The sequence below is a fragment of the Bufo bufo genome, chromosome 6, assembly GCF_905171765.1.
Source record: "Bufo bufo chromosome 6, aBufBuf1.1, whole genome shotgun sequence".
Taxonomy (NCBI): Eukaryota; Metazoa; Chordata; class Amphibia; order Anura; family Bufonidae; genus Bufo; species Bufo bufo.
Genome location: NC_053394.1, coordinates 249,045,245 through 249,065,084, shown reverse-complemented (window position 1 = coordinate 249,065,084; position 19,840 = coordinate 249,045,245). Strand labels below are relative to the sequence as shown.

Here is a 19,840-nt window from a genome sequence, read left to right as displayed (position 1 = left end):
CTGGTGCATTTACTTCTGCTAAAAGCGTTTAGTGGCCTATTTCAGTACAGAAAGAAAAATATATACGCACTTTACTGGTGCATTTATTTCTGCTAAAAGCATTTAGTGGGCTATTTCAGTACAAAAAGAAAAATATATTCTCAGTTCACTTCTGCAGTTATATGTGTTGAAAGCGTTTAGTGGCCTATTTCAGTACAGAAAGAAAAAAATATACGCACTTCACTGGTGCATTTATTTCTGGCAAAAGCATTTAGTGGCCTATTTCAGTATGGAAAGAAAAAATATACTCACTTCACTGGTGCACTTTCTTTGTGGCAAAAACATTTAGTGGCCTATTTCAGTACAGAAAGAAAAATATATACGCACTTTGCTGGTGCATTTATTTCTGTTAAAAGCTTTTAGTGGCCTATTTCAGTACAAAAAGAAAAATATATTCCCAGTTCACTTCTGCAGTTATATGTGTTGAAAGCGTTTAGTGGCCTATTTCAGTACAGAAAGAACAATATATATGCACTTCACTGGTGCATTTATTTGTGGTGAAAGCATTTAGTGGCCAATTTCAGTACAACAAGAAAAATATTTTTGTCGCTTTTAGGAGTGTTTTAATTTTCTTTTAATATATTTAGTTTAGGTAAAAGTATATCAGACAGAGAAGTGCCAGGCCATGCACAGAGGAGTGGCAGAGGCATAAATGTTTCTGGCGCAGGCAGAGGTTGCAGCAGAGAAAGGGGGCGTGGCAGCAGGAGTCGCAGCGAGAGGCCTGAGCTCCCTGTGTAATCTAGCGGACGTGTCTTGACCAGCAACCCAGTGGTTCTTGATTGGTTAACTCGGTCATCCACTTCATCCCAAGTGACATCAGACACCCCCAGCCAACAGTCGGTGGGTTCGTCAGACACAACCCTTAGTTGGCATGGCCCGGGAGCAGGCCCTGTGCCCTCATCTGTCCTCAACCTGCCTCTGTCCTTTTCTGTTTTTTCAGCCAGAGAAGTATTATATGCTGTGGGCTCGGCTCCATTTTTTTGCGAGGACGACCTACTAGAGGACAGTCAGTAGCTACTGGCCAGCCAAGATATGGAGGAGACATCCACCGCTTCCTCCACTAGGAGGGCAAGTAGTGATGAGGAAAGTGGAATTGTAGGTGGTGTTGCGAGTGGTCAGGCTCCTGACCCAGAGACCGCTGAGGAGGATATCAGTGACGTGCAGACACTACTCGATGATGATGAAGCCAATCGCACTTGGGAGCCGGGTGTAGAAGGGGCTTTATCATCATCAGGAGAAGAGGGTGGCAGCTTGCCCGTGAGCCAGCGGAGGAGCCAGCAAGTCAATAGGGTGGCCGGGTCAGCAGGGTGGCAGCAGTGGGAGGTCAGGAGCCAAACGTGCCCGGGGTAGACCACCTGCTTCGTAGCAGCCTACCTGCCCGGGAAGTAGTAGTGCAGGGGTTCATGGAGGCAGTGGCAGTAGCAGTCAGTCAGTACGGACTGCTGGGGGGGGGAATCACCTACTGCGCGGTGTGGCAGTTTTTTGTTAAGCTGCCGGAGAAGGTGAATGTGGCCATATGTAATATATGTGGGTAGAGAGAGAAGCGTGACCAGGGTGCCAATGGTCGGGAATTAATATTGATGACCTATCCTCAGCATAGGTCAAGATCAGCAGGGGTCCAACAGGGACCCCTGCCGATCAGCTGTTTGAAGAGGCTGGGCACCTCTTCCTAGGCTATGTGACATCACCATACATCAGTCATATGGTCTTGCTGCAGCTCAGCCCCATTCAAGGGGGTGAGCTGCAATACCAAGCACAGCTGCTATACGATGTAGAGTGCTATGGTTGGTGAGCCCGGAGAAAGCCGTGGCACTCAACAGAGCTCTGATGTTAAATTAACAAAGATTTTTAACATTCTGTTGTCACTTTATCATTATAGGGTATTGTGTGCAGAATGAAGGTGAAAAACTTGTTTTTTTTTAGCCCAAGGCCACAACATGACAAAATGTGAATTTTTATTTTTTTTATGATATACAGTTTATTTATAATTATATACAATTACAGTGTATATCACAGTTACCAGATGTACATTATTGGAGGAGATTTTTAATGCTTCTAAAGCCATCCAGCTAATTCAGATATTCGGTATTAATCTTTTGTGTTAATCTATAGCTGCATACTATGACTTTGGTACATTTTGTGAATGTTTCTCTTTAATTTAAACAAAAGTGCTGCAGGCCACTCATAAGATAAGGAAAGACAATATTTGAAGAGCAAGGTATTTCTTAGTCAGCAAATAGAAAGAGAAAAACTAAAGCACCAGAACCTCTGCACTGTAAAAAGTTCACATGGCCAGGGATGTCCTACGGGCTCAAGACAAGCTGTACCTATAACTCTTCCTGACACAACAATGTAAGCTGCTTGAAAGACATGTTCTCCTATTGTGTGGAAAGTTTGTGTGGGTGGATTAAAGTTTTAAGGCCAATCAATTATGGCTCCTTTTTAACAGATCCTTTGTTCTCCCCAGGCCCTCACAGTAATGAGATCAATATACCTGGCTGGTTGACAATAGCCAAACTCGCATTTTGTACTGTGACTAAAAGGTTAACTAACCTGTCATACAACTTAAAAAATATTCAAAAAGTCATTTTTAGTATTACATTTTATCGGTTTTACTGGAAATATAGGCAACCGAAGTTGGTGCCTATTGTGCTATGGAATCCGTATGAAGTGTATGCGTTACACGGATTCCACTGTACTGCAGGAAAAGGACAGCAAGCTCAGTAGTGGCAGGAACACACATCGCTCTGTATAACACATTGATGCTTCTACCTTTGCCAGGTCCACTCAGCTAAATCCTGGCATAGCACATTGGTGCAGGGTTCAAGTACCCATGTGCTATGCAAAGCTCCTGCCTATGCCCACTCTGCTCAGCTCTGCATAGCACATGGGTACAGGAAACCCTACACCAATATGCTATGCCAGGATTTATCAGAGTGGAGTGGGCACAGGCTGGAGCAGTGATGTGTTATACAGAGCTCCTGCCTGTGCCCGCTCTGCTCAGCTAAAGCTTTGCATTCTACATTAGTACAGGAAACCCTGCACTAATATGCTATGCCAGTATTTAGCAGAGAGGAGCGGGCACAGGCAGGAGCAGTGATGTGTTATACAGAGCTCCTGCCTGTGCCCGCTCTGCTCAGGTAAAGCTCTGCATTTTACATTAGTACATGAAACCCTGCACTAATATGCTATGCCAGGATTCAGCAGGGCAGAGTGGGCACAGGCAGGGGCAGTGGTGTGTTATACAGAGCTCCTGCCTGTGCCCGCTCTGCTCATCTAAAGCTCTGCATTGTACATTAGTACAGGAAACCCTGCACTAATATGCTATGCCAGGATTCAACAGGGCGGAGTGGGCACAAGCAGGAGCAGTGATGTGTTATACAGAGCTCCTGCCTGTGCCCGCTCTGCTCAGCTAAAGCTCTGCATTGTACATTAGTACAGGAAACCCTGCACTAATATGCTATGCAAGGATTAAGCAGGGTGGAGTGGGCACATGGGCACAGGCAGGGGCAGTGATGTCTGCTCCTGCCAGTACTGAGCTCACTTTGGCACCTGTTCCTGCAGAATTATGTAATCTGTACACCGCATACATGTCAGCGGTGTACAGTCGTACAGATTCCAAAGCACTATATGCACCTGCCCTTCGGTTGCCTATAGTTGCAATAATATAGTAAAATCGATACATAAAGTATAATACAAAAAATAATCTAAGGGCATTTACAATATTTTAAATAAAGTTGTACAAATAGCTACCCTGTAAGGTGCCCATACGCATTATAGGAATGTCAGTCAGAATGCATGTGTATGAGACGGTCGGGAGGAAAAGTGAGCAATATTGATTTACGTTCCCCATTAAAAATAGTCATTACTGAGGAGGATCCAATATATTGTTTGTGTCTTTTCTTTTCCATTTACCATTTTCTTAAAGCCATTGCATTTAAAAAAAAAAAAAACTTTTCTTTCCTGATATGGCGTTTCCCATAGAAATAAATAACCTGGAACATTTTCTCTACATTGCTTAGTTCCTCCATTACTCCTCTTGTAAATGTATTACTTAATTGAAACTAGATGTCAGCATTTTGCCTTATCATAAAGCCGGGAATTCACTGCAAATGTGGCCAATAATTGTGTAGCAGTTGACTCCGGAATCGCAAAAAATCCAGTTTAGATTTTATCGTGTTTTTTTCTGATCATTCCACCTGCTTTACCATACTGATTGTGAGTATTCACTACACTGGGATTTTATTTATTGGACATTTACTAGGAATAAAGGGCATGATTAATTCATTTCCCCCTCTGATGTGGGGCTCAGTATCTTCTGGTTTATCTAGTTCAGCAATCATTAACCCAGTTACTGATGAGCACTCCCAAATAACATGGCCACCACCTCCATCCACTGGAAAGCTGTGGTGCTGAATCACCCTATGCTCCTAGTGCATTGAGAGAAGCTCAGCCCTGGTTGTTTGCCATGGGCGGATTTCTAGTTAACCCCCCTCCTCCTAAACACCCAGTCTGAGAAGCAGAAGCTGAGCTCCAGCAAGTGACAGACACGCCGGCTAAGCCACCGGTTGCTTATCCTTGTGTAGATATGGTAAGGCGATGCTTTGGATTCTATTTGCTTTTTATTGCTATTTTGTACTTATTAATATTAGAGGGAAGATGTAATTGTTTGGGCAGTTGTTGTAGACACATGGAGGGAATGGAAAGGACACAAGTCAAAGTGCATTAGTTAATGAACAGCCCAGAGATCACTGCTGCATGATAAGCCTGGGTATAAACTTCACCTGACTTCCCTTTCTATGGCAGGAAATGTCATTTTACTGTTCTTATATTCTTTCGCCATAGGGAACAGGGGACAATTCTTTTTTTCTGTGATTGTATTACTGGTATTACATCTAGAAGATGCGCAGATCACACCCTGTGCCATTGTCTAGTATTAAAATACAATAAGCCTAGTTATAATAGAGATTGTGCGCACAGAGGAATAATAATACGGATTTCATTATGTAGACTGGTATAAGGTATCACATGTTATCAACGTGCAATACCCTATGGCAGTCAACAAGCCAGTATATAATGGAGGAGATTATATATATATATACAGCCAATCAGATTCCACCTTTCATTTCCCAAAGGAGCTCTGAAAAATTGAAGGTGAAATCTGATTGGTTGCTATGGGCAACTAAGGCTACTTTCTCATCTGCACTTTTGCTGGATCCATCAGGGGATCAGCAAAAACGCATCCGGTCAATAATATTACTATCTGCATCTGTTCAGAACAGATCCGGTTGTATTATCTCCAAAATGAACAAGATGGATCCGGCACTAAAACCATTGTAAGTCAATGGGCGTCGTTTTTTTTGTGTCGGCAAATACGGATCCGGAATGAAACACATTAAAGTGCCGGATCCGTATTTTCCGACACAAAAAAAACTGCCCATTGACTTACATTGGTTTTAGTGCGGCATCCATCTTGTCTTGATCAGTATCCCATGACACACACACAAAATAGCTGCTTTAGGCGTTTTTGTATCTGGCGTGGGAACGTAACAAAACTAAATAGAATGCATTCTAGTGTATTCCATTCCGGTTTGTCCAGTTTTGTCCCCACTGACACTGAATGGGAACAAAACTGAAGCGTTTTCCTCCGGTTTTGAGATCCTTTGACGGATCTCAAAACCGGAGGAAAACACAGATGTGAAAGTAGCCAAACCAAATTTTCCTTTACACCAGTTTTGATAAACGTACCCCAATAGGTGTGTAGGAGTGGCCATATTTCATGTCTCTAAAAGTCGGGGCCATACACAGACCTTCAGTGTCATGACAAGTCCAAGGCTGGCCATACTCGTCAGTATTTTGACGGCTGAACCTGCTGAGAACGGTGGGTTTGGATGACACACTAATGTGTATGGGGAGCTCCCAACTCGAACCTGACAGATTATGGCGGGGAAGACAAGGATCGAGCAAAATTTATATTTTCACCATGTATTCCTATGGGGGAATTCCGCAACTCATCTAATATATAAAGCTGAGTGTATGTATGTGTGTGGGTGTATGTATGTCCGCTAAAGGATTTCGTACCATCGCATTTGCAATTACAAAATTTGGCACACAGGTACATCAGGTGTCCGGGGAAGGTTTTAGACCAGGTCTCAGCTCTCTAGCATGTAACGTTCCTAAAATAGTCCCAAAAAATGCAAATATGGCTCATCACGTGACCTACATTAGCCAATAGAAGCCTGCAGGTCTTTCTTTTCATATCCCAACTGCCATACACACGGTCACATGTCCCTTATCAGCCAATAGAAACTCGCAGGTCCTTAGTCTCCACATTCACACAGTTTTACACCAGGTTTCTATAACAACCGAGACATTTTTCTTCACTGCTGTAGGTCAGCTTTAAAGGGGAAGGGCGCTGTGGATGACACTGTTAAGGGAGCGTAGTGCTGTGGAGGTCACAGTTCAGGGGCAGGTAAGGTGGCCATTCAGGCCACCATCAAAAGACAGACTTAACCCCTGTTAAAGGGGAAGGCTGCTGTGGAGGTCACTGTTAGGCCCCTTTCACACGAGCGAGTTTTCCGCGCGGGTGCAATGCGTGACGTGAACCCATAGCACCCGCACTGTTAAGGGGACGGTCCGCTATGGAGGTCAGTGTTAAGGGGCGGGGTGCTGTAGAGGTCACTGTTAAGGGGGCGGGTTATTGTGGAAATCACTGTTAGGCCTCATGCACACGACCGTATGGCTTTTTCAGTGTTTTGCAGTCCGTTTTTCACGGATCCGTTGTTCCGTTTTTTGTTTCCGTTGTGTTTCCGTTTCTGTTCCGTTTTTCCGTTCCGTTTTTCCGTATGGCATATACAGTATACAGTAATTACATAGATGAAATTGGGCTGGGCATAACATTTTCAATAGATGGTTCAGCAAAAAACGGAACGGAAACGGAAGACATACGGATGCATTTCCGTATGTGTTCCGTTTTTTTGCGGATCCATTGACTTGAATGGAGCCAAGCACCGTGATTTGCGGACAAGAATAGGACATGTTCTATCTTTTCACGGTACGGAAATACTGAAATACTGAAACGGAATGCACACGGAGACACTTCAGTTTTTTTTGCTGAACCATTGAAATGAATGGTTCAGTATATGTTCCGCATACTGAACTACAAAAACGGCCAGTATACTGAACGCAAAATACTGTCGTGTGCATGAGCCCTTAAGGAGATGGGGTACTGTGGAGGTCACTAATAAATGGTCGGCAGCTGTGGAGGTCACTGTTAAAGGGGCGGAGTACTGTAGATGTCACTGTTATAGTGGATACTGTCGATATCTTTTAACGACACACACAAACATTAAATGAAATAGATTAAATATACCCATGTGAAGCCGGGTCCTTCTGCTAGTACAGTATATAGTTAGAATTTCGAAGCAAAGTACTTCTGCAGTGTTTTCTTCATGTATTACGGATTTTGGATGCAGAATTTCATCATAGACTTAAATGCTGTGTTTAATTCCAAATTGAAATCCGCAACAAAAATGTGCAGCAAATACGTCATAAAACCCATAACAGTAAGTGGTAGGTAGATTCAGGTGAATGGAACTCATTTTCAGTCGCAGAAAATTCTGGAACAAAATTTGCACACGTAGAGGAATGCGTGTGTCCCCCCCCCCCCCCCCCCCCCCCCTACGGATTCCCATTCAGAAAAACTGCAACGTATTACACCACCAACAAAGTGTATGAGATTACACATATCTCACTTAGTTTTTTTCCGTGCTGAAATTAACCTGCATTGTGGATTTCACAATCTGCAGCATGTGAATTGTGTTTGCAGTTTTAGCTGCGGATTCCACCCTTTTCTGTCGAAGGGTGAGATCTGCGGCAAAACTGCATCAAACCTGCACGAAAAACCACTGTTAGACATTGCGGATTTTTAATGCGGATTGGGTGCAGAAACGCACATAAGTCAGAACGGAAATTCTTGCGGATCTAATGTGTGTTCACCCGCACCATTTCCGTGTCAGTGTCACGTCTGTGAAAAAAAGCGTACGTGTTTTATCCGTGAAGATGTCTGTGAAGTATCCGTGGTTGGTCTGTGTGTCCGTTTTTAGCATCTGTGTGTCACCTGTAATTCACAGACGTTGCTCAGCTGAAAATTAATTTCCAAAGAATCTCCTATCAGTCTTCAGTGAAAAAGGGATGCCACCCGTGTTGTGTCAGTGATTTTCACGGACCCATAGACTTCAATAGGCGTGCTTGGTCCACATCAGGGATCAAAGTAGTACATGTCTCCGTGATTTTATTACTGACCCACGGTCACTAAAAAAAATACTGAAATGTGAACAGACACATTTAAATCGATGGATATGTGTGCTGTCCGCAGAAAATGTGCACAGCACACGTCAGTGAAAAACGGAAGGCCTCATAGTGACACAAAGCTGTCACTATGATCTTGTAGAAGGAAGGACAAGCAAAGGCACACAGCATTATAAATCAGTATAATGCCGTGCTCTCCTTCAAGTCTAGAACGGAAGATTACGCTCGCACACGGAGCATGATTCCCGCAATGGACTCGCTCGTGTTGAAGAGCCCTAAGGGTATGGCGACACACCATAATATCTATGGATTTTCTGCAGCGGAGAATCTGCAGCGTTTGAAGTAGCAGAAATCTCCTCCACACATTATAGAGACTGTCTGCACTGTAATTTGCACATAATTTGACATGTGGATTATAAAAAAATAGCGTGTCAATATACAAAGCGAATACCTGCCATAGATTTTCTGCAGCAAATCAACAGCGTTTCTGCACTGAAAACGGGTTAAATCTGTATGATACGGTGAGCATCATGTGGCTACAAAGAAGATACACAATTTAGTTTCATAAAATGAGAAAAAAATGACATGAAACCCAGAATTTTGGCGCATGTAAAGGTATTGGTAACTGCACGGGCCTATGTCTGAGAATTTACAATCCATTCAAATGTTTTTTTACATTGTTCCAACAACAGCAAAAAATGTGAGGCATGGGCATGAGGTGGTTAATGCGCAGTGCTTCAGGGCAGAGGATGAGATGAGAACCAGTCTGCTCATTGCTCAATACTAAATGCACGTATAATGGGAAACACACGGGGAAAAGTCTGGAAGTTATTGAAGAGGCCATGATGGAAATGAAGAAGATGGAAATCACATGTTCTTTGACTTTGTAGTGGCCACATTTAAATGTGCACATTATATTCTGTAGGAAAGCAGAAGCCAGTCGAGGCAGAAGAGAAAAGATGTTGTAAAAGAGTTTCCTTGTTCCATAAACATATTTATCCCGTCTGTCCTGCTTTTTCTCTTGACGATAATAGACTGACCACGTGTCCTTTGGAAAACAAAAATGAACAGAGCTGACAAATTGGTATGGCGCCTCTCTAATGCCGTGGCCACTGTCTTCTAATGATTGGTTAGACCTCCCCAATCAGACACTGGCATATGCTAGCAATGTATTTCCTGAGATAGCCCTTTAAGAGCTTATTCACACACCAGTGAGTGCTGTCCATGGAGAACATTTGTTTTTAAATGGGTATTCTGGTAGGTAAAGGTTATCCCCTATCCACAGGATCAGATCGGTGGGGGTCCTTCCGCTGCTTCAATTCAGAAGCCCTAAAATGTAGGTCAATTTTGTTTTCAGTGATAAAAGATAAAGCAGGTCATTACATGAAGATTTTTAAATGACTAAAATGTTTTGGTATGGTCAGACCTCCGTGTGCGCTGAGCACGTACAGCCTCTGTATGCTGCTCCATGCCCTGCTGTATGGAACCCAAATATTGGTGTATGCGTGAGCCCATAAATTGTGGGACACTGTAAAAGAATACTCTAATGCAATCTTCTTTTACATCATTTTATTTCCAAATTGTCCATATAATGGCAACATATTCCACAGTGCTGTACAGAGATCATCATTAGGCCTCTTTCACACGGGCGTCGCGTGGGAGGGCCGGACAAGATGCGGGTGCGTTGCGGGAAAATGCACAATTTTTCCGCGCAAGTACAAAGCGTTTTAATGCGTTTTGCACGCGCATGAGAAAAATCGGCATGTTTGGTACCCAGACCCAAACCCGGACTTCTTCACAGAAGTTAGGGTTTGGGATCGGTGTTGTGTAGATTTTATTATTTTCCCTTATAACATGGTTATAAGGGAAAATAATAGCATTCTGAATACATAATGCTTACTAAAATGTCCATTGAGGGGTTAAAAATAATAAATAAATTTAACTCACCCTATCCACTTGATCGTGTAGTGGATCTCCTCTTTTTTTCTACTTTCTTCAGGACCTGGCTAAAGTACCTTTGATGACATCACTGCGTTCATCACATGGTCCATCACATGGTCCATCACCTTGGTGATGGACCATGTGATGAGCGCAGTGACGTCATCAAAGGTCCTTTAGCCAGGCTTGAAGAAAGTAGAAAGAAGATCCACTACGCGATCAATGGATGGGGTGAGTTAAATTTGTTCATTATTTTTAACCCCTCAATGGACATTTTACTAAGCGTTCTCTATTAAGAATGCTATTATTTTCCCTTACAACCATGTTATAAGGGAAAATAATAAAGATCGCGTCCCCATCTGGATCGTCTCCTAGAAACCATGCGTGACAATCGCACCGCATCCGCACTTGCTTGTGGATGCTTGCGATTTTCACGCACCCCAATTCACTTCTATGGGACCTGTGTTGCGTGAAAAACGCACAATATAGAGCTTGCTGCGATTTTCACGCAACGCACAAATGATGCGTGAACCCATGGGTACAATGAGTGACGTGAACACATTGCACCCGCACTGAATGCTGATCCATTCATTTCAATAGGGCTGTGTACATGAGCGATGATTTTCACGCATCACTTGTGCATTGCGTGAAAATCGCAGCATGTTCTATATTCAGCGTTTTTCACGCAATGCAGGCCCCATAGAAGTGAATGGGGCTGTGTGAAAATCGCATTGCAACCTTCTTCATTCAGCAGGACCTGTGCTGACATCACCGCGCTCACCACATGGTGAGCACTATGACGTCAGCGCAGGTCCTTTTGCAGGTCCTGCAAGTAGAAGAAAGAAAACGATAACTGCTGCGCAATCAAGTGGATGAGGTGAGTAATTTTTTTCAGCTGAACCCGCCCGCAACGCATCCGGACTTAATCCGGCACGCTCGTCTGCAAGGGGTCTTAAAGACATACTTGGAAACCATTACATACAGCTCTAAAAAAAATACAGAGTAGTGCCACGTACTTCTAAGGGCTCATTCAGACGGCCGCATGTGTTTTGTGGTCTGCAAATTGCGGATCCGCAAAACACGGATATCGGCCCGTGTGCGTTCCGAAATTTGCGGACCGCACATGGCCACCGCTCTCATAGAAAATGCCTATTCTTGTCCGCAATTGCGCACAAGAATAGGACATGGTCTATATTTTTGCGGGCCCGCGGAAAGGGACTACGAATGTGGACAGCCGACGGTGTGCTGTCCGCATCTTTTGCAGCCCCATTGAAATGAACAGGTCCGCACCTGTTCGGCAAAATTGTGGAACGGGTGCGGACCCGTTCATACGGCCGTGTGCATGAAACCTTTACATCCAGTGACTTCTCCTCTGATGTAGACGTTCTCTTTCTTCATCTTCTTCTTTCAGACCAGACCGCCATGATGATTTCCTTCAGCCATCTCTTGTCTCTGCAGAGTTTGGGCTTTTTCATCCTTGCCCCTCTGTGCCCGTGCTGTGGACCGCAAATTGCGATCCAGCCGCATGCGGATTGCGACTCCATTCACTTGAATGGGGTCCGTGATCCGTCCATTTCGCAAAAAGATAGAGCAAGTTCTATCATTTTGTGGTGCAGAGGCACGGAACGGAACCCACGGAAGCACTCCGTAGTGTTTCCGTAGGGTTTCGTTCCGTGCTTCCGTTCCGCACCACATCTCTGGATTTGCGGACTCATTCAAGAGAATGGGTCCGCATCCGTGATGCGAAATGCACACGGCCGGTACGCTGTGTACTGCAGACCCGCCGTATGCGGGCTGCAATACGGCAACGGAGGGGCAACGGCCGTGTGAATGAGCCCTTTGACAGACATCTTAGTTTCCTACTTTTCCATCATCCTCCCACCTTCTCAACACCCTATCCTGCCAACCCCAAATACAGTGCCTACTGTGCTCCCCAATACTATACTGCAGAAACAGTCCCCCTAAACATACTCGTACCATACAGATAGTGCCCCCTCCAATAATTACTATTACATGGTGACCTAAAAGAAAACTTCACCCAGCAAATAGAGCCCCTGATACGAGTATGGTGTAAACATAATGTCCCAACAACAGAAATAATTATCTCTCATAGTGCAGTGTTAACAGTGCCCCCAATAGTAATAATGCCCCCATTGTGCCCATAATGGTAACCATGTTCCCCATAGCCACTCAGTACTTATACTTCTCCTTATAATGTGCCAGTACAAAAATAACCCCTTTTAATGTGTGCCAGTACAAAATACTCCCTTATAATATGTGCCAGTACAAAAAATACCCCCTTACCTTTTAGATCAGACCCCCATGTCAGACCTCAAATTAGACCCCCCATGTCAGACCCCCCAATATCAGACCTCACATCAGATCCCCATTAGACTTCCATGTCAGACCCCCTTTAGCCTTCTATGTGAGACCCCCATTTCAGATCTCAGTCAGTCAGGACAGTGCGGCACGGCATGGAGAGGCGAGTGCCAACATCGCTAAACTCTCCCCCGCCTCCTGCATACGAGCGAGTTTTCAGCGCGTGAACACATAGCACCTGCACTGAATTCTGACCCATTAATTTCAATGGGTCTCTGTACATGAGCGTTGTTTTTCACGCACCACTTTTGCTTTGCTTGAAAATCGCAGCATGTTCTATATTCTGCGTTTTTCATGCAGCCCTGGCCCCATAGTGAATAGGGCTTCGTTAAAAAACGCATTACATCCGCAAGCAAGTGGGGATGCAATGCCTTTTTTTATTGATGGTTGCTAGGAAATGTTGTTTGAAAACCTTTAGTTTTTTATCACGCGCGTGAAAAACACATCAAAGCGCATTGCACTCGCGCAGAAAAAAACTGAACAACTGAACGCAATCGCAGACAAAACTGACTGAACTTTCTTGCAAAATGGTGAAACGCACCCTGAAGGCATCCGGACTTAATCTGTCCCGCTCGTGTGAAAGAGGCCTAAGGATCGGTGGGGGTCCACTCCTAGCAGTCAAACTTTTGAAGATTGTAAATTTTTTCTTATTCTGTCAATAGGTGATAAATGCTGTTTGTGAGTCAACCCCTAAATCATTTTCTTTATGAGCAAGAGTCATTCTGATGAAAGGAGAGATAAGGTGCCATGAAAACCAATATCCTAGTGCCTTAATGCTGGGAATGAAAAGGAGGAGAATGGAGTTACAATGTAAATGAAATCGCTGCAGACAGAGGAAATAACAGCAAAATAGCAGAAATTATGCCACTGTTGTTATCCCACACTTCTTCTCATTTTAGGCCTAGTTCACACTTCAATGATTTAGCCCTCATGCAAACAGCAATACCGCGTTTTGCGGTCCACAAATCGCGGATCCACAAAACAGGAATACCAGCTGTGTGCGAATGGATGGTCTGGCCTTCAGTAGACCAGTCCTATCCTTGTCCGTGACACAGCGGAGAATCGGACGTTCTATTATTTTTTTTTGCAGGACCGCAGAACGGAGGTACGGATGCAGACAGTACACAGTGCTGTTCATTTTACTGTCTCATTGAAGAGAATGGGTCCGCATCCGATCCGCAAAAACATTCTTGTGCATGAGGCCTTAGGTCTTTTGCACACGAACATATTTTCATTCCGTGTCTGTTCAGTTTATTTTTGCCGTATACGGAACCATTCATTTCAATGGGTCCGCAAAAAAAAAACAGAAGGTACTCTGTGTGCATTCCGTTTCCGTATGTTTGTATTTCCGTTCCGCAAAAAAAAGAACTTGTCCTATTATTGTCCGCATTACGGACAAGAATAGGGCTGTTCTATTAGGGGTCAGCTGTTCCGTTCCGCAAAATACGGAATACACCCGGATGTCAAAATACATACGGTTGTGTGCAAGAGGCCTTAGGCTGCATTCACATCCGCCCGGCACCGCTATAGAAATGCCTATTCTTGTCCGCAGCTGTGGACAAGAATAGGACATGCTCTATCTTTTTGCGGAGCTGCGGACCCAAAGATCGGGGCCGCGCACCGCAAATGCGGATGCGGACAGCACACTGTGTGCTGTCCGCATCCATTCCGTCCCCATAGAGAATGAATGGGTCCGCACCCGTTCCGCAAAATTGCGGAACGGATGCGGACCCATTTTGCGGACGTGTGAATGGAGCCTAAATAAGTGATTTCCATCAGTGACTGTGATCCAAAACTAGGAGTGGAGCCTACACAGAGATAAGGTGTAATGGAAAGGTTTGCAAATATTCAATGTTTTTGACTCTCACAATAAGTGACAAATCACTGACATGTGAACTAGGCCTTAATTGTCCCATTTTTAGGCCTCATGCACACGACCATTGTTCGGGTCCGCATCCGAGCCGCAGTTTTTGCGGCTCGGGTGCGGACCCATTCACTTCAATGGGGCCGCAAAAGATGCAGACAGCACTCCGTGTGCTGTCTGCATCCGTTGCTCCGTTCCGTGGCCCCGCAAAAAAATAGAACATGTCCTATTCTTGTCCATTTTGCGGACAAGAATAGGCATTTCTACAATGGGCCGGCGCTTCAGTTTTTTGCGGATCCGCGGTTTGGGGACCGCAAAAAACGGTTGTGTGCATGAGGCCTTAAACATATATAAAGTACAGTATGGGGGGCCAACAGGACAGGAGAAAGGTATAAGAAGGTTAAACATTAAAGGCTGTGTTCACTTTGAATAAGTACTATTTGTTTCACAGCACTTTATTGTTTTATTGTTAGTGCTTTTATTCATGCCATGTACATATAATGCATGTATGCTAAATTGCATTGATGTTCCTTGTACTGACTGTGCACCTTGAGGTCCTGGATTGCTCGGGCTGTAATGCCTTGCAATCTTATTTGTCAGCGAGAATGCTTCTTTTAGCTGTCAGCTAAGGGCATATGCACATGGTACGTATTATGCAAGGATTTTTGTGCGGAAGAATAGCAACGGAGCGAGGCGCAGACATAGTGGAGTGCGTCTTGACTTGGGGGGAAGACCGCAGGCTAGGAGAGGGTTAATGGTTGGAAGTGTGTTGGGGGTTAGGTTCAGGTGAACGGGGAGGAGTAGCAATTTCCCGGGCTGTATATAGGTTATGGGTGGAGCTAGTGAGGCAGTTGCCAGTGTAAGCTAGAGTGTTTTAGGGTCAAGATGTCGTCTCTGGAGGAGTTATTGGAAGCGGTCCGTGCTGCGGTTCAGGTACATGGAGCGGAGCGCTTGCAGCAGACCATACAGGCTGCTTTGATCCCCCCGTCTACGGCGGCCTTGCCGGCGCGTCCACACAGGACCAGGAGGTCGGTTCCCCCAGAGCGCCTGAGTCCAGAGGCTACACCTCGGGTGCGTCGTCGCCTTAGAAGCCCCCCTATGGCCCCTCCGCTGCAGTCTGCGGTGCCTGTGCCCGGTTTGGCGCCCAGACGCAGCGGGAGGAGTGTGTCGGCGCGAAGCAGGTCAGCGGGTGAGGGACGGGATGTCCCCGGCCCGGTCTCCCCGGCGGTGAGAGGAAGAGAGCGCAGACAGGCGGGTGTCTCTTCACAGGTGCGGCGTTGTGAGGAGCGAACCATGGCGGCCTTACCGTCGGAGAGGAGGAGCAGTACGGTCGGGCGGTCCGGCGGCCTGGGCCTTCCATCAGTCGGGGAGGAGAGGTCTTCTGCGCCGCGGCCGGTGGCTTCCGGTCGGCGGCAGGCAAGCGCCGGGTCCAGTGAGCAGGAAGGAGCTGGTAGGAGTGAGTGTGCGTCGCGCCCCCTGGCGGTGGGTCGGCGACATTGCGGCATGGCAGGGACTGTGGCTGTTGCTTCGTCTCCTGGCATTTTGTCGCTGGATGCGGCTCACAGCCCTCCTGCTGTGGGGCCCGAAATTTCGATGGGTGACAGAGGAGAAAATATGCGGCCTGGTGATGAGGCCTGTGCTGCAGTCGATTTAGCGGATGACGGTCACCTGCATTCGCAGGGTGACGGGGGGATGTCACCATTGGAAGAAGGAGAAGTCGGCCCAAACGAAGAATTGGCGGCAGGCGCTTTGGACTTTCCGCTGGATGTTGACGCCGTGCCGTGCAGGATGGATGCGCTACTGAGGACACCTGGGAGGAGTTCTGCGGCTGCCGGAGGTGCTATCCGGGGACGGCCAGGTGAGAGATCTACGGGTCAGACTATTGTTGGGGGAGGTGGGGTTGCTGTGTCTCATAATGCGGGGGGTTCTGATGTTTTGGTGCGGGAGGTGTTGTCAGGCATGATGTCATTGTTGTCACGGCTGGGTACGGGATCTGTTGCGTCCCCGGTGCCAGTCTGGGCTCCGGCGCAAGCGGGTTCGTTGGAACAGGGGCCGGTGCGGGGTTTAATGGGGACAGTGGAAGACGGTGTGGCGGTTGGTACCCAGGGATCTGGGGCGGTTGCGGGTGTTAGGAGTGACATGGGTGATGGCGTGCGGTTGGCGGATGCAGCGAAAGGGGAGATCTATGTGTGTTTTGAGGGGCCGCTGGGGGCTCACTTGAAGCAGGAGATGAAGGATAAGATATGGAAGGATGAATACGTTGAAATTTTTTCGTTGCTTCCATTGGAAAAATTTAACTTAGATAGGGGAAAGCCGGACGAGAGTAAGAAAGAGGAGGAAGAGAGGAGGCGGTACAGGCTTATCCCGCGTACTTTTCAAAATTGGCTTCAAGCCTTTGCAATTTTGGCTAGCGTAGTTGGGGAAAAGGCGCCTGAGCACTGCTCCGCGCTCTTTTGCTATATGGATGCTATTGGTGAGGCGCATCGGACGTATGGGGGTGTTGCGTGGCTTAGGTATGACGAGCAGTTCCGGCAGCGGAAGGCGGTCAGGCCTAGCATTCGTTGGGACCATAAGGACATTGGTCTGTGGATGCGGTTGATGGCGGCACCTAGGATGGGCCCTCAGCCCTTTCGTGGAACGGCCGGGGGCACCTCGGCCTCTGAGTCGCATGGGGGTAATAGAAAGGGGTGTTGCTGGCAGTACAACGAAGGGCATTGCAGGTTCTTGTCTGATTGCCGGTACAAGCATGAGTGCTCCGGTTGTGGCGGCTCCCATAGTTTGTCGCGGTGTTTCAAGCGCGGCAAAGGTAAGGGACCCGAGGTTGTGCAGAAGAGGGGTGACGCCGGTGAGGGTGGAAGAGATGGAGCCCTATTTAAAGAAGTATCCAGATAAGGAGGTAGCGCAGCTGTTGTTGGCAGGGTTTACGAAGGGTTTTGTCATTCCGTGCGGATTGGTTGGGCCGCAACGGGCACCCCGGAATTTGTCATCGGCTCTTCGCCATCCGGCAGTTGTGAGAAATAAGATTGATGGTGAGGTTTCTGCCGGAAGGGTGGTGGGTCCTTTTTCTGTGTGTCCGTTGCCGGATTTGTGGGTTTCCCCTTTGGGCTTAGTCCCTAAGAAGGAGCCTAATAAATTTCGGCTTATTCATCACTTGTCCTATCCGTTAGGTGGGTCAGTGAATGATGGTATAGCGGACGAGTTATGCTCCGTTTCGTACACGTCTTTTGACGAGGCGGTACGGTGGGTCCGGCGTTTTGGGCGAGGCGCCCTGCTTGCGAAAACGGACATTGAGGCCGCTTTTCGTTTGTTGCCTATTCATCCCGATAGCGTGCATTTACTTGGTTTTCAGTGGGATGGCAGTTATTATGTTGATTGTTGTTTGCCGATGGGTTGTGCGATTTCGTGTTCATTGTTTGAATCGTTTAGTTCTTTTCTGGAATGGGTGGTGAAACAGGAGGCAGGATGGAGTTCGGTTTTGCACTACCTGGATGATTTTTTGTTTTTGGGTCCGGCTGGGTCCAGAGTGTGTGCTGTTTTGTTACATACCATGGAAAGGGTGGCTGCGCGCTTCGGTATCCCGTTAGCTGCGGAAAAGACGGAAGGCCCTTCCACGGTTATGAGGTTTTTGGGCATCGAAATTGATAGTGTGGCTATGGAATGTCGCTTGCCTGACAACAAGGTGTCGGATTTGTTGGATGAGGTTGTGTACTTACGGAAGGCAAAGAAGGTTCAGCTTAAGCGGGTTCAATCGGTTCTGGGTAAATTGAACTTTGCGTGTCGCATATTGCCGATGGGGCGGGTTTTTTGTCGTCGTTTGGCGCTTGCGACTGCGGGGGTTACTTCCCCGTTTTACTACTTGCGTTTACCAGCAGCAGTGAAGGATGATTTGGCGGTGTGGGAGACGTTTCTGTCGGAGTACAATGGGCGGTCTATGTGGATGGAGGCAGTGATTAGTAATGTGGATTTGGAATTGTTCTCAGATGCATCAGGTTCGTGTGGATATGGTGTTTTCTGTAGAGGACAATGGAGTGCTGGGGCGTGGCCGGTTGAATGGAGGGAGGCGGGTTTTCTTACTAACTTGGCTCTGTTGGAGCTTTTTCCGATTGTTTTGGCTACTGAGTTGTGGGGGACCTGGCTCAGGAATCGGCGAGTTCGTTTCTACTGTGACAATATGGGTGTGGTGCAGGCGATCAATAGCCAAACGGCGAACTCGCCTCCGGTGTTGAATTTACTGAGGCATCTTGTATTGCGGGGTTTGCAGTTGAATGCATGTTTTGTTGCGGTTCATGTTCCTGGAGTTGATAACTCACTCGCCGATTCCCTTTCTCGTTTTCAGTGGGACCGTTTCCGCAGCTTGGCGCCGGGTGCCGAGTTACAGGGGTTGCCTTGCCCCCAGTGGCTCTGGAGCGTGGCCTTGGGGTATCGGCGGACTTGATTAGGCAGTCTCTTAGTAGAGGTACGTGGTCGGCCTATTCATCAGTGTGGGCGTTGTGGGAGGAGTTGATCGAGCAGGTAGGTGGGGGCAGTAGTTCATTAGAGGATTTTCAGACGTTATTGGTTTTTTGGGTGGGTCAGTCTTATGCTGCGGGTTTGTCATTCTCGGTTGCATCTAAGAGGGTAGCGGCTGTTGCCTTCTGGTTGCGCCTGCGGGGACTGGCTGACGTGTCTAAATGTTTTATGGTGCGGCAAGCTTTAAAGGGTTACCGTCGTAGTGCGTTACGGAAGGATAGTCGTAGGCCGGTTTCATTTGATGTGTTGCAGATGCTATGGAAGGTGGCTGAGTCTGTTTGTGTGTCGGCATATGAAGTATGTCTGTTTAGGGCGGCTTTTGCGTTAGCTTTTTTCGGGGCTTTTCGTATATCGGAATTGGTTGCAGCTAGTCGCATGGGTGATGGTGGTTTGTTGTGGGAGGATGTTTGGATTGTAGAGGGGGCTTTGAGATGTACGCTCCGCAAGTCTAAGACTGATCAGGATGGTAAGGGTGTGGTTTTGTGGCTTAGGCCGCTATTGGGGTCAGTTTTTTGTCCAGTGCATTGTGTGAAGGAATTTTTGGAGCTGCGTCCTGGCGGTCCGGGTGCGTTGCTGGTTCATAGGGATGGTTCGCGGTTGTCGCGTTTCCAATTTGTGGCTGTTTTCAGAAAATGTTTGGCTGCCGCGGGTCTTCCTGCAAAGGACTTTGCATCTCACTCATTCAGGATTGGGGCCGCGACTGAGGCTTCCAGGTGGGGCCTAGGGGAGAAGGTTATAAAGCGAATCGGGCGTTGGGAGTCCGATTGTTTTCGATCATATGTCAGGCCTCATCTGTTATAG

General features: G+C 46.8%; 1 protein-coding gene across 4 annotated transcripts in view; it reads left to right on the top strand.

Annotated features, from left to right (window-relative positions):
• The first annotated feature begins 4,476 nt into the window (after positions 1-4,476).
• The window catches only part of LOC121004078 (pterin-4-alpha-carbinolamine dehydratase), a 29,751-nt gene continuing 14,387 nt past the window's right edge, over positions 4,477-19,840 (top strand). The window contains exon 1 of one of the 4 annotated variants that reach the window (XM_040436160.1): positions 4,477-4,630. In XM_040436160.1, coding sequence (XP_040292094.1) covers positions 4,628-4,630 — 3 coding nt within the window. In that variant the 5' untranslated portion in view covers positions 4,477-4,627. Of the gene's footprint in view, positions 4,631-8,094; positions 8,103-18,311; positions 18,535-19,840 lie in introns of those variants that run through there. The other 3 variants (XM_040436161.1, XM_040436158.1, XM_040436159.1) reach the window with 3 other exon arrangements.